The 12,441-nt window shown below is 44.9% G+C and overlaps 1 protein-coding gene across 2 annotated transcripts in view; it reads left to right on the forward strand.

The window, feature by feature from the left end:
• Positions 1-12,441, forward strand: part of C2HXorf38 (chromosome 2 CXorf38 homolog) — a 68,342-nt gene that overhangs the window by 31,436 nt on the left and 24,465 nt on the right. For both annotated transcript variants that reach the window (XM_068265608.1, XM_068265609.1), the window contains exons 5-6: positions 3,142-3,351; positions 3,444-3,569. In XM_068265608.1, the coding sequence (XP_068121709.1) occupies positions 3,142-3,351; positions 3,444-3,548 (315 nt within the window). In that variant the 3' untranslated portion in view covers positions 3,549-3,569. The remainder of the gene's footprint in view (positions 1-3,141; positions 3,352-3,443; positions 3,570-12,441) is intronic.

Here is a 12,441-nt window from a genome sequence, read left to right on the forward strand (position 1 = left end):
CCGTCCTTCTGCCTCCTGGATCTTCCACTACGGCTCCTGGTAATTTGGCCAGTCAGCACAGGCTGGTCGCACTTGCTTCCGCGGACGGGAGCATGCAATGGGATCACGGTGGGGTCGATAGGCTGGCCTGTGCATGCGCACTGCACACCAACTAGCCGGATTACTGGAAGCCATCGAGGATGATACAGAAGGTAGAAGAGGACGACAAGAGACCAATCAGCCTGAAGGGGGCTGGAGGAAGCCCCAGGTATGTATAGTTATTTTCCTTTGATCTCAGGTTATCTTTAATGTTGATAATTCTAAGACCTCTAGAACGTGCTACAATCTCTCCAGCACCAAGAAGCAACGGAGACAAATTAACTTGAAAAGCTGGGTCTTGATTTTGTTTCCATCAGGTTCCGCAGTTGCTGTTGCTAGGTTGTCCTGTTATGTAGGAAACAGCCATACTGTTAATTTAAATAGGGAAGAAGACTGCTTTCTACTGCAGGTTAGACCCAGTAGCCCGAACAAAGTAATAGCAAGGGAGGAAGTAATCACTGTTTTATTCACTCAGCTGTAAGTGCTTGTAGGCTTGGATGAAGTATTTGCAGGTGTTGGGGAGGGGGTCTGACTGGGTATTTATGACACAAGGGGAGGGGAAAATGATAAAAAAGTGAAATTACCTTCATAAGACATCAGTTAATAAACTGAAAGCTTGCCAAGGGACACCATGAAATGTGACATAGCACAAAATCTCATTTCAGATAACCAACTTAGGTTTACTAAAAATGGATATTTTCTAAAAGCTAGAGTATGTACCCTTTTTTTTTTTGTCTAAAATACCAGTCTAGATGTGCAATAGATCTAATATACTTTACATATTCTTAAAGTGAGTCTGAAGCGAATCTGTAAAAAGATACTTGGCTAAGGAGAAGGAATGCTCTGGGTCCTATAGAGCCTTCTTGTTCCTCTCTTGCTCCCCCATTAGCAGTTTTTAACAGATGGGTCAAAGACTGCTCTCTGCCGCTGTGGGAGGCTTCATGAGCCAGAGTGCTCCTGAAAACTGGCCACTCCGTACTGCGCATGTGCAAGCACGCTCTCGTACACTCACACGTGCACAGTATGGAGCCACCCAACTTCAGGAGCTCTTTGGCTCCCGAAGACTTCTGAAGCCTCCCGCAATGAGAGAATTAAATGGGGGAGCCAGCACTGGAATGAGGAGACTGAGAGGAATGAGAAGGCTTAATAGGACTCAGAGCCTTCCCTCCCCTTAGGTAAGTACTGTATCTGTGTTTTTGTTTTGTTTTTTCCGATTAACTTAAGACTCCCTTTTAATCCTTTAGCAGCCAAATAAAGTTTATTTAACTGCAGGGCCAAATTTTTACTGCCACTGGGGAAGTGTGACTTCCCCAGCTGGGCAGGCTCGGCAGGGTAGTTTGGCAGCAGGGAGCTTTCATACATACCTGTTCAGACAGCTGGATTGGCTGCTTCTTCCTCCACCGTGGCAGCGACGTACTCTCAACATGTCTTCTTGGTTCCAATCACATGATTGGAGACTAAATCTCGCTTCAGCTCATATATAGCAGGGGCACGTGTGCCCCTGCTAAAACGCCGCTATCCCGCGGCTAAACGGGGGTCCCTTCACCCCCAACCCCCCCCCCCCCCCGCAAAAGTTGGTCGCAAAGTTGGTCGTGAACTTTGCTTCCTGGAGGCAAGGGCTAACGGCCGCAGCCCTGCCTCCAGTCGTGTCTATCAGACGCGCATCGCCGCCTCTCCCCCGCCCCTCTCAGTGAAGGAAGACTGAGAGGGGCGGGGGAGAGGCGGAGATACGCGCTGACAGACGCGCGTGGGGCAGGGCTGCGGCGGTTAGCCCTGCCCCAATGCGGAAGCGCTCCCCCGCATTACGAAGAGGATTTGGGGGGACAGGGACTCCCGTTAAGCCACGGGATAGCGGCGTTTTAGCAGGGGCACACGTGCCCCTGCTATAAATGAGGTCTGAAGCGAGATCTATTCTCGCTTCAGACTCTCTTTAATCTGGATCCAGGAGACCATGTCAGTGTTACAGTGCCATCTGGTGGGGGAAAAGTAGTGATGGAAGAGTCTATCTCTTCCATTACCCCTCTTCCACCACCTTGTGGTGCTGTAACACTGGCACTACCTCCTGGATCCCGATATCATATCATGTGATCGGGGGACCCAGAAGACCTGCAGGAAGTTCAGAGCCACCGGTGGAGGAACAGAAGAAGCCGTATAGAGCAAGTATATATAACTTCTTACTGCCATGCAATAGCCATAGCAACTGCTAAGGGGCCCTGTAGGGGAGGAGGCCCAAGTGATATTTGATGTGTTCACTTTTTTTCTCAGTGTCTATGGACTATATACATTGTACATTGCATGGAAATGCAAATTGCCCAGTCAACTCATATCCATAGGGTAGGGGCAGGTGGCATTGCTCAAAAGTGCCTAGATCTGATGGGCCCCATAGTCTCTAGCTACACCACTGCTGACATGCACTTAGATTCTGATCTTTATTGGAAACTGTATTAGAAAAACTTTTATGATACTGTATGTTCAGTAAAGATCATGGCGCATGGATTCATATCCTTTGTCATTATTTTCTGTGTTGGTGAGGCTTGGCAATTCCTTCTGCACTGCTCTTGTGTGCCTACCGTTTCTGAGGTGGGAGCTTAGACTATGCACCATGACCTAAGAGAATGGGACACAGAGGCATGTTCTCTGCCTCAAAACATGCCTCTGTCTCCACACTGCCGTTCTCTGCCCCCCCCCACTGCCACGCTATAGCCCCCCGAGATTGGCGACATTATTTGTCGCCATCTTGGAGGTAAACACAGGGAGAGGGATTCCCGGTTCAAAACACCTGCCAGGGGCGCTCCCCCGCCTCACTGCACTCTGGATGAGAGCATGAATCTCTCATTTCAGCATCGTGATCCTATAGGTCACTAAAGTGAAAGTGAGCCCACCTCGGGCTGTCTTTAATAGAAAGTAATGTTGCCATTTTTGCACATGATACAAAGTTATGTATGGCTGTCATACTGCAGATGGATATAATAACATGTCTATTTGACATAGTAAATGGCATGTTATATTTAGTTCTATATATTCTATATATCATTTTTTCTTTTTTCCTGCTGATATTTTCAGGTACTGACAACTGACTGGTCTGTTGAAGATTTAGTAACACATGAAGTTGATGGAATTGGAGGATCTTTGTCTGATGTGGATGAAAATGTCTGTTTTAAGCATTTCTCGCTAGATAGTTTATCTCTTAATGAACTTGAAATAGAACTTTTATGTCAGTTGTTAGAAGAGCTTTATCTTCAGAAAGAGGAACATGAGGTGCTATCTGAAAAGGTGAGAAAACCATTATCGACTTCCTATAAGAAAACAAAATAAGGAAAGTGGACGAGGTACAAATACATTTTTTTTTTTTCCCCCTCTTGCAGGAACTAACCAATGTTGCCACCTTGAAGAGCTTTCTGTCAGAAAATAAAGACCTTCTGTCTGTTTTTGAAAAAGAACTGGATAAACTTGATACATTACTGAATTAACTTGGGATACTTTATAAAAAGGTATGCAATAATTAGTCATGTAGACAAAACTGTAAAAAGTGAAATTCTCATTCCTTACAACCATTATTATTTTTTTTTTTTCAGAAAAAAATATTATTTTATAATTGTTGTTGTTGTTTTATATATCAGTATTTTTATCTTATTGGGGATACTGCATGTATAAAATGCTGCATGTCTGCGTTGGAGTGTATAGTATCTGCAAATGTTTTCTTTAAGCTTGCTTTTTTACCAAACTATTTTTTGTGTTGGGCACAAGCTGGCAGTGTGAAAGATTTACAGGTGCTGTTTATGGTGCTGTAAGATTTCTTCATTTGCACCTTGGACCCAGCCATTGCTATACTGAACTCTATAAGAGACTGAAGGCCATATGCAATTCGAGGTGATAAAAAGCTTGCAGTGTGCAAGCTTCCTACCACCTGACATTGCTCCAGGTTCATGTGACTGATATCCAAGTGAGAAGAGCCTGAAATTGAGCAATAGGTTGCTCATACATGCTGGGTAATGGGGAGCAAGGTTTTGTGCTGTCCATCGCTCTGCTGCCTTGTTCCCCCAGAAGATCAATTTTGTGCTCCCCGCTACTCGCCCGACATTTGGCGTTACATCCTGGCACCGTCGCTCCTTGCTGGCTGGAGCCGAAACCAACTGGCTTCGGACTTGTAATAAAGAATACTGGAGCCACAGCAAAGGCATCTTCATAACTCTTGCCGGTTTCCCCATTGTTACACCTAGTGGACCAATGAGAATCCTCCTAGGCATTGGAGAGCCCAGGTGGAAGCTATGAATATGTTTTTTCTGGAGCTCCAGTGTCCATTATTACAAGTCAGAAGCAGAGGAGAGGGGTGGTGGGTATGACGATTCCACTTAAAGGAGTACTATCGATTGAAACAACTTTTTTTTTTTAATATTCTATATTAGTGTACACATTACCACTAGTGCTAGGGGCACTTTAATTATTCACCCAGGTCTCTCTCTCGCTATCCCTGCTTAAAAATCCATTTCTCACACAGCTCATAGTAGTTTGGGTCACCCTGAGCTGCTTGGTTACTCTGTCACTCAGCTCACAAATATATGTCACTGTGTCACTCACAGCATGCAGCAGACATGAGGAGAAATAGGCTGATCTGAGGTGGTAACAGGTAACTAAATGAGCTGGAATATTGCTGGAATATAACTAGCTATACCACGAGTCTGTGTTTACACTCAGACTGGCTGCCTGCTTGAGGCGATTCACTCCAGGCTGCATCCACTTTACAAGCTGCTGAGGGCCAGACCACTGTCTACAATTAGCATTATTAGTATCTTTATCAGTAAAGAGAAACAAAGATAATAAACACACACTGCTAGAATCTTTAACCCCTTACCACCATATCAACAAGATTCTTTCAGCAAGGTGATAATTAATAAACTATAAACTGAGGAGTTGATAGCATCTCCCCTGTGCAGAGACATGGTCTAGCCCTCTGGGATACATTTTGTATCCAACACTGACTCCAAAACTGACGGAGGATTTTACAGCTGAGAGGAACAGCTGTGTGAGGAATCAAATTGCTCCTAGTACTTGCCCTAATGTGTGCTACAACATACAGCATTTAAAAATAAATGCATACATCGATAGTATTCCTTTAAGTGAGCATGGAGCGACAGTACCAGGGGAGTCTGTCGGATAAGTACTAGGAAGCCTGGTATGTAGCAGTGGCCATCAAGGGTAAAGGAGAAGAAAGAAATTAACAATGAAGTGACAGATGAAAAATACAGAAGAAATATTATTTTATTTTAATAAAGTTTATTAATACTTTTTATCCTCAGCACATTCAAGTTTCAATCTAAAGACACCCCATTATTCCTTCCACTAAAGGATTTTACTTGTTTTTATTTGCTTGTTGAATGAATTTGGATTTTATTTACTGCAAGTTACAGAGTTTGTTGCCCTCCTTTGTCCTTTTCTGTGTTGTTGGTTACCTGGGTGACTGCAGAATTGCACCCTTGCCTGATTGGAAGAGTTAACTGTCTGGAGAAAAAGTTAATCGCATATAGGTCCCAGAGTTTTCTCCTGGGAGATCATTTTCTCATCTTCTGTTTAGAACAACTTTTCAGCACTTTGCAATGGAAAAAGTACCAAAAAGTAGGTAATATTACTATTAAAACTATTTTAATATTTTTTTGCTTGCTGGTGATTTTAATCACTTGCCGACCGCACACTCATACCGTGCAGCGGCAAAATGGTAGCTGGAGGACCAGCGACGCACATCTGCGTCGCCAGGTGCCTCCCTAATTAATCAGGAAAGGCCGCTCGCGCGAGCGGCCGTTTCCTGTTAGATCACGGAATAGCCTGCGGCTGATCGCGGCTCGCAGACTAAATGTAAACGCAGGAGACGTTTGTCTCCTTTGCTTACATTGAACCGCGCTGCTGCGCAGCAGCGCCGTAAGGCAGATCGGCGATCCCCGGCCAATCAGCGCCCGGGGATCGCCGCCATGTGACAGAGGACAGCCTGTCACAGGCTGCACAGGACGGATAGCGTCCTGTGCAGCCCCAATCACCAGGGGGGAGAGGGGGGGGATTTCGCCGCGGAGGGGGGCTTTGAGGTGCCCACCCCCGCAACATGCCAGCTGTAGGGGGGAAAAAAGGGGGCGATCTGATCGCTCTGCATGCAATCTGATCTGTGCTGGGGGCTGCAGAGCCCACCCAGCACAGATCATAAAAAACAGCGCTGGTCCTTAAGAGGGGGTAAAGGCTGGGTCTTCAAGTGGTTAAACGGCATTTTATTAACGAGTTTGAAAATATCACTTTTGAAGAAAACTCTGGAGTAAAAGTTATTGCACATGGGCCTGTGTCTTTTGACTCTTACTTTTATTCCATAGCTGGTTTCTACTGTCTCTTTTGCTTTCATGGTAGCTGCTGTGTTCCTGGTGATGATGACAGGACAATACATAAAATGGTATATTTGCAGCAGTTTTAAACCTGTGTTTTGTGTCCTCACCATTAATTCACTCAAAACTGCACATAAGCCATTTTTGTTCACTAAAATTGATGTGGCATTTTATAACTATGCTTTTTATAATCCTTAATTATAGATTGAAAGTGAATGATTTATTATTCAGGTTTTTTCTCTTAATTCAAGTGCCTATTTTGGAAGGGACCCCAGTTTTCTCCCATCGTCCTCCAGGACGGCTGCTGCTGAGACATTGTTGTCTCCTGTCTCACTGGAAACACCTGAAATAAATTGTAAAGCCAATTAGGTCTGAGTCCATAAAGGACTCCTCCTCCCTCTCTCATTCAGTTTTTTGTTGTTTCCCATTCACACTGGACGCCTGATTAGTGAGCTCCTTTGTTATTTTGTCTGGCATGGGGGTTGCCTGGGGCACCCATGTTATAGATAGGCTCTATTGCCTTGTGGTGGTTGGGGGCTGGTAACGGAAGTTTCGGCCCTGGTGGGAGACGGTAGGGGAATGTGTTTTACCTGGTCTCCTTCACTCTCGATGGTATGAGAAGCCACCATGGCCGCCTTGCATGGCCGTGATTGTGCGCAGCCGGATCGGAGTTGCCGAGTGCTAATCTCGCGGTAGTACGCCATAGGTATGGCGTCACTTCCGCTTCCGGTTTCTGGGAAAGGACGGGCGGGGCGGCGTCCGGAACCAGGAAGTGTGGCTATACAAGCCACGCTTGGGCGCACATGTAACGCCGCATTTCGCTGCAATATGGAGCAGCTGCAGACCTCCAATACGGCAGCAGATGACACCCCGGCGGCGGTACCTCTGGAGTCTGGCGCAAGTCCGCGGGTATGTGGGTGAGCAGGAGATTGTTTTTACATATAGTACAGGCAACATTGCATTGATAGAATGTTCTCTGTCTTGTGTTTTTCTCCCCACAGAAAGCCACAGCAAAGCTCAAAATAAGATGTAGAGTGTGCAATGCTAGGCTTCAGGAAGGGGCAACTAAAAATATATGCAAAGACTGTCATTCAAGGTCAAAACAGTCCCCTACTCCAGGGGGAGAGAGCTCCCAGGCTACTTTAGCATTATTAGATCTAATGCAGACTGTGAAGACTGAAATCTCCAATACCTTTTCTGCTTTTAGGTCAGCACTGTCGGTAACCCAGGATCAGTCCTCAGCTTCTATTTCAGGGGGGGTAGATCGTCTGGGAGACCCAAATGCAGATCAATCTACTGCTGATCGTTCAGATCAGCAAACGGGAATTCCTCAGCAGGGCCCTGTATCCAATGTTCAGGTCTCTTCTGATGGTTCAGGAGAGGAAGGGGAGGCCATAGAGTCAGATATCTCTGAAACTTCTAAAGCAGTCAAAACGACTCGCTATTTATTTTCTGCAGAAGACACAGAGGAAATACTAAAGGCAGTATATGATTCCGAACAGATTAAATCTGGTGTACCGGTTACTTCTGTTCGTGATGACATTTATAAGGTTTGATACATCAAGCAATCAAGGTTTTTCCCATACATGACTCCATTAAGGAACTTATTAAATCTCAGTGGAAAGATCCGGAAAAACGTTTGTTTATTCCAAGATCTTTTAAAAGGAGGTTCCCCTTCAACGTTGAAGAAGAATCTCCTTGGGCGAAATGCCCTAAGTTAGACGCGGCTTTGGCGCAATATTCGAAAAACTCGGATTTATCTTTCGAGGATACGGGGTCCCTTAAAAATCCTATGGACAGAAAGGGTGAAGCCTTGCTCAGGAGAGCATGGGATGCAGTCTCCTTTTCCTTTAAGCCAGCTATAGCTTCAATTTGCTTGGCTAGGAATCTGGTGAGATGGGTTGAAGGATTGCAGAATCATCTAGTGGCGGGTACGCCCCATGAGAAGATTCTGGAATCTTTACCGGTTATTACTAAGTCGGTAGCTTTTCTTGCGGATGCAGCATCAGAAAATTTGAGGGCATCAGCAAAAGCAGCGGCTCTTGTCAATTCCTCCAGAAGGGCTGTTTGGTTAAACGCCTGGGAGGGTGATTGTGCTTCAAAAAACAATCTATGTTCCATGGAGTTCCAAGGAGAATTGCTATTTGGGAAAGATCTTGACGCAGTATTAGAAAGATCTTCTGACAAAGGGAAAAAGTTTCCGGACAAAAGGAAGAAAATTACCAAAAAGCCCTTCATGAATAAAAGAAACCCGATAAGGGGAGAATCCTCTACTAGGGGTGCTTTTCTGTCGAAAAGGTGGTCTTATAATGCGGGCAGAGGTAGAGGGTCCTTTCTGTTCAACAAAACCCAGGGTCCTGCCGCAAAACCAGCAAAATGACTATCAGGGTCCTGTAGGGGGGAGGTTAGAACATTTTCTTCCTGCATGGAAAGAGGTAACCAAAAGTCCTTATGTTTTGAGTTTAATCCAGTATGGTTACCGAATCGAGTTCAGTGCAGTTCCTCCTCCCAGCAGATTAGTGACAGGGGTCCCGAGGGATCCTCAGTGGGCACAAGCCTTAAGAGACTCAGTAATTTCATTACTGGAAAAAAATGTGATCAGGAGAGTCCCGCTGCAGGAACATTTTCAGGGATTTTATTCAAAAGTTTTTCTAGTTCGCAAACCATCGGGGAAATTCCGAATGATCTTGAACTTGAAATCCCTGAACCCTTACATTGTGGAGAAAAAGTTCCGTATGGAAAGCATTACCTCTGTAAAAAACTCGATGTTTCCGGGAGCGTTCCTTGCAACTTTGGATTTGGAAGATGCATATCTTCACGTACCGATTCACCCAGCTTGTCAGAAGTTTCTGAGGTTTGCGATTCAGATCGGGGAATCAATATGTCATTACCAGTATGGGGCCCTTCCGTTCGGGATAACGTCCGCGCCGAGAATCTTCATAAAAGTGGTAGCAGAGGTAATCGCTTTCCTTCATCTCCACAATGTAAGGGTTCTACCGTATCTGGACGACTTCCTGTTTCTGGCAGAATCCGAGGAAGTTTTAAGGAAGCAGCTAAATTTTTCAATAGAGTGGTTGGAAAAACTGGGGTGGATGGTAAGCAAAGAAAAATCCCAGCCGAATCCATCCCAAAAGATATTGTTCTTGGGGTTGCTATGGGACACCACAACGCAGAGGGTTTACCTTCCAGTAGACAAGGTGGAAAAATTAATACAAAAGGTGCAATTTTTCAGGAAAGAAAAAAGAGTATCGCTAAGAGGAATCATGTCCCTACTGGGACAGATGTCCTCAACGTTTCCAGCAGTGGAGTGGGCCCAAGCTCATTCAAGAGTTACCCAAACATGGTTTCTCTCGATTTGGGACAGAAATCAGAGGTCCTTGGACAACTATGTACAGTGCCCGGACCAAGTTCTTCAGTCCCTTCAGTGGTGGACTTATCAAAATCACTTGTCGCTGGGGAGACGATGGCTTCAGTTATCCCCAGCGAGAGTCTACACAGACGCCAGTTTATCAGGATGGGGGGCGCATTGTTCAGAGTTCCAGGTCAGCGGCTTTTGGGATCAGGAGATGATAGAAAGCTCATCAAATTTTCGGGAATTGATGGCTGTAAAACTGGGGCTCCTAGGACTTCAAGTACACCTAGTGGGGAAAGAAGTTCTAGTATACTCGGACAATATTGTCACGGTATCCTACTTGAAGAAGCAAGGGGGAACCAGAGTTCAAAGTCTGCGAGATCTCGCGTTGACTATAATGACTTGGGCAGAACGGAATCTGATTTCTCTGAATGCGGTACACATTCAGGGAATCAAAAACAGATGGGCAGATTCACTCAGCAGGGGGATGACAGTGGAAGCAGAGTGGCAACTCAATCAGCAGATATTTCTGCAGATCATACAGAAATGGGGATGCCCAATAATAGATCTATTTGCGACGCCGCAAAACGCAAAAGTAAAAGACTTCTGTTCCCTACACCCAACAGTGCCGGAGAATCGTCTGGATGCGTTGGTAGTGGATTGGCCAACAGGTCTTCTCTATGCTTTTCCCCCCCTTCAAACTGATTCCCAGAGTTCTCAGCAAGATTCAGATATCAGATTGCACGGTGATTTTCATAGGTCCAAATTGGCCCAGGAGAGTTTGGTTCCCAAATCTCCAACATTTGATAGTCAAAGGTCCTTGGTACTTGGGCAGCGGGGCAGATCTGTTGAGACAGGGAAGCCGGTATCATCCAAATCCGCAAATGTTGAACCTCACAGCGTGGATGCTGAGGAAAGCATCCTAGAGCAACAGGGGTTTTCAAAAAAGGTTATTTCCACTTTAGTGAAGTGTAGAAAACCTTCTACAAGGAAAAAGTATGCAAAAATTTGGAAAGCTTATTTGTTTTGGAAAGAAAAAAATGGGGTCAGATCAAATGACCTAAAATTTATTTTAGAGTTTTTGCAAAGTGGAGTAGATTTGGGACTAGCAGTTAGTTCACTAAGAGTTCACGTTTCGGCACTTTCAGTTTTTCTAAATAGACGGTTGTCAAAAAATATTTTTGTTAAAAACTTTCTCACCTCGGTAGCCAGGTCACAACCAATTGCAGAAAAGTTGGTGCCGCCTTGGGACTTATCCTTAGTCCTAGATTTCTTGACTTCGGAAAAATTTGAACCTTTGTCAGAAGTACCTCTAAAGTTTTTGTCCCTGAAGGTAGCTTTTCTAATAGCTATCACATCGGCTAGGAGAGTTAGCGACATTCAGGCTTTATCCATTAAAGATCCGTATGTGGTGGTACACCCAGACAGGATAGTTTTTAGACCAGATCCAGCGTATTTACCTAAGGTAGCCACAGCCTTTCATAGGTCGCAAGAAATAATTCTACCTTCTTTTTCCTCAAATCCTACCAATGACCGAGAAAAGAAATGGAGTACGCTAGACGTTAGGAGAGCAGTCTTAGTTTACCTTCAGCGCACTGCTGACTGGAGAAGGTCGAGCCATCTGTTAATTTCCCATGCAGGGTCAGGAAAGGGTTTACAAGCATCCAAGAGCACCATTTCCAGATGGGTAAAGGAAGTTATCACATTAGCCTATAAAGCCTCAAATACATCAGCTCCGACTAAAGTGACAGCACACTCTACTAGGTCTTTGGCAGCATCGTGGGCAGAAAGGTCAGGGGCAAGCCTAGAGCAGATTTGCAAAGCCGCAACCTGGTCTTCTCACACTACGTTCATCAGACACTATAGAGTGGAACTGCTTTCAAGCCAGGACCAAAGTTTTGGACGAAAGGTTCTACAGGCCATCATCCCTCCCTAAGGTAAATAAATTTCTCGCTGGTCTCAGCAGCAGCCGTCCTGGAGGACGATGGGAGAAAGCCCCAGCTGCTTACCTGTAGCCGTGTTTCGGCGAGTCCTCCAGGACGGCTGCCTGAGTTCCCAACCCTAAAAAAAAATAAATAAATAAAAAAAAAAATAAATAAATATATGATCTATAAAATATGTATACACGTATGAATGGGTACTCGGGATTAACTGAATGAGAGAGGGAGGAGGAGTCCTTTATGGACTCAGACCTAATTGGCTTTACAATTTATTTCAGGTGTTTCCAGTGAGACAGGAGACAACAATGTCTCAGCAGCAGCCGTCCTGGAGGACTCGCCGAAACACGGCTACAGGTAAGCAGCTGGGGCTTTCTTTTGTTGGGTGTATCATTAGTGGGTTATGACTCGAGTTTTGAGGGATTTTAGTGTAATAGTTTCTAATGCAAAGTGTATTCCATAGTAAACCTGTCACAAACCTCTCCTCCACTTGGACAGGAAAGAGAGTATATTAATTAGTCCTGTCCACCAGAAGTGAAGAAGTAGTGTCACAAACCTGAATGGAGAAACAAGGTTTGACCCCAGTCTGCAGTAATACACACTAATAGACACTAATACCAGGAAATGAGGTGCAAATAAGGTTTTATTGCCAAGCAATATAGTTCAAGCATGCATACAAATGTGAATGCAAATAAAATGCAACCATATGCACAGC

This window comes from Hyperolius riggenbachi, chromosome 2 (assembly GCF_040937935.1).
Source record: "Hyperolius riggenbachi isolate aHypRig1 chromosome 2, aHypRig1.pri, whole genome shotgun sequence".
Taxonomy (NCBI): domain Eukaryota; kingdom Metazoa; phylum Chordata; class Amphibia; order Anura; family Hyperoliidae; genus Hyperolius; species Hyperolius riggenbachi.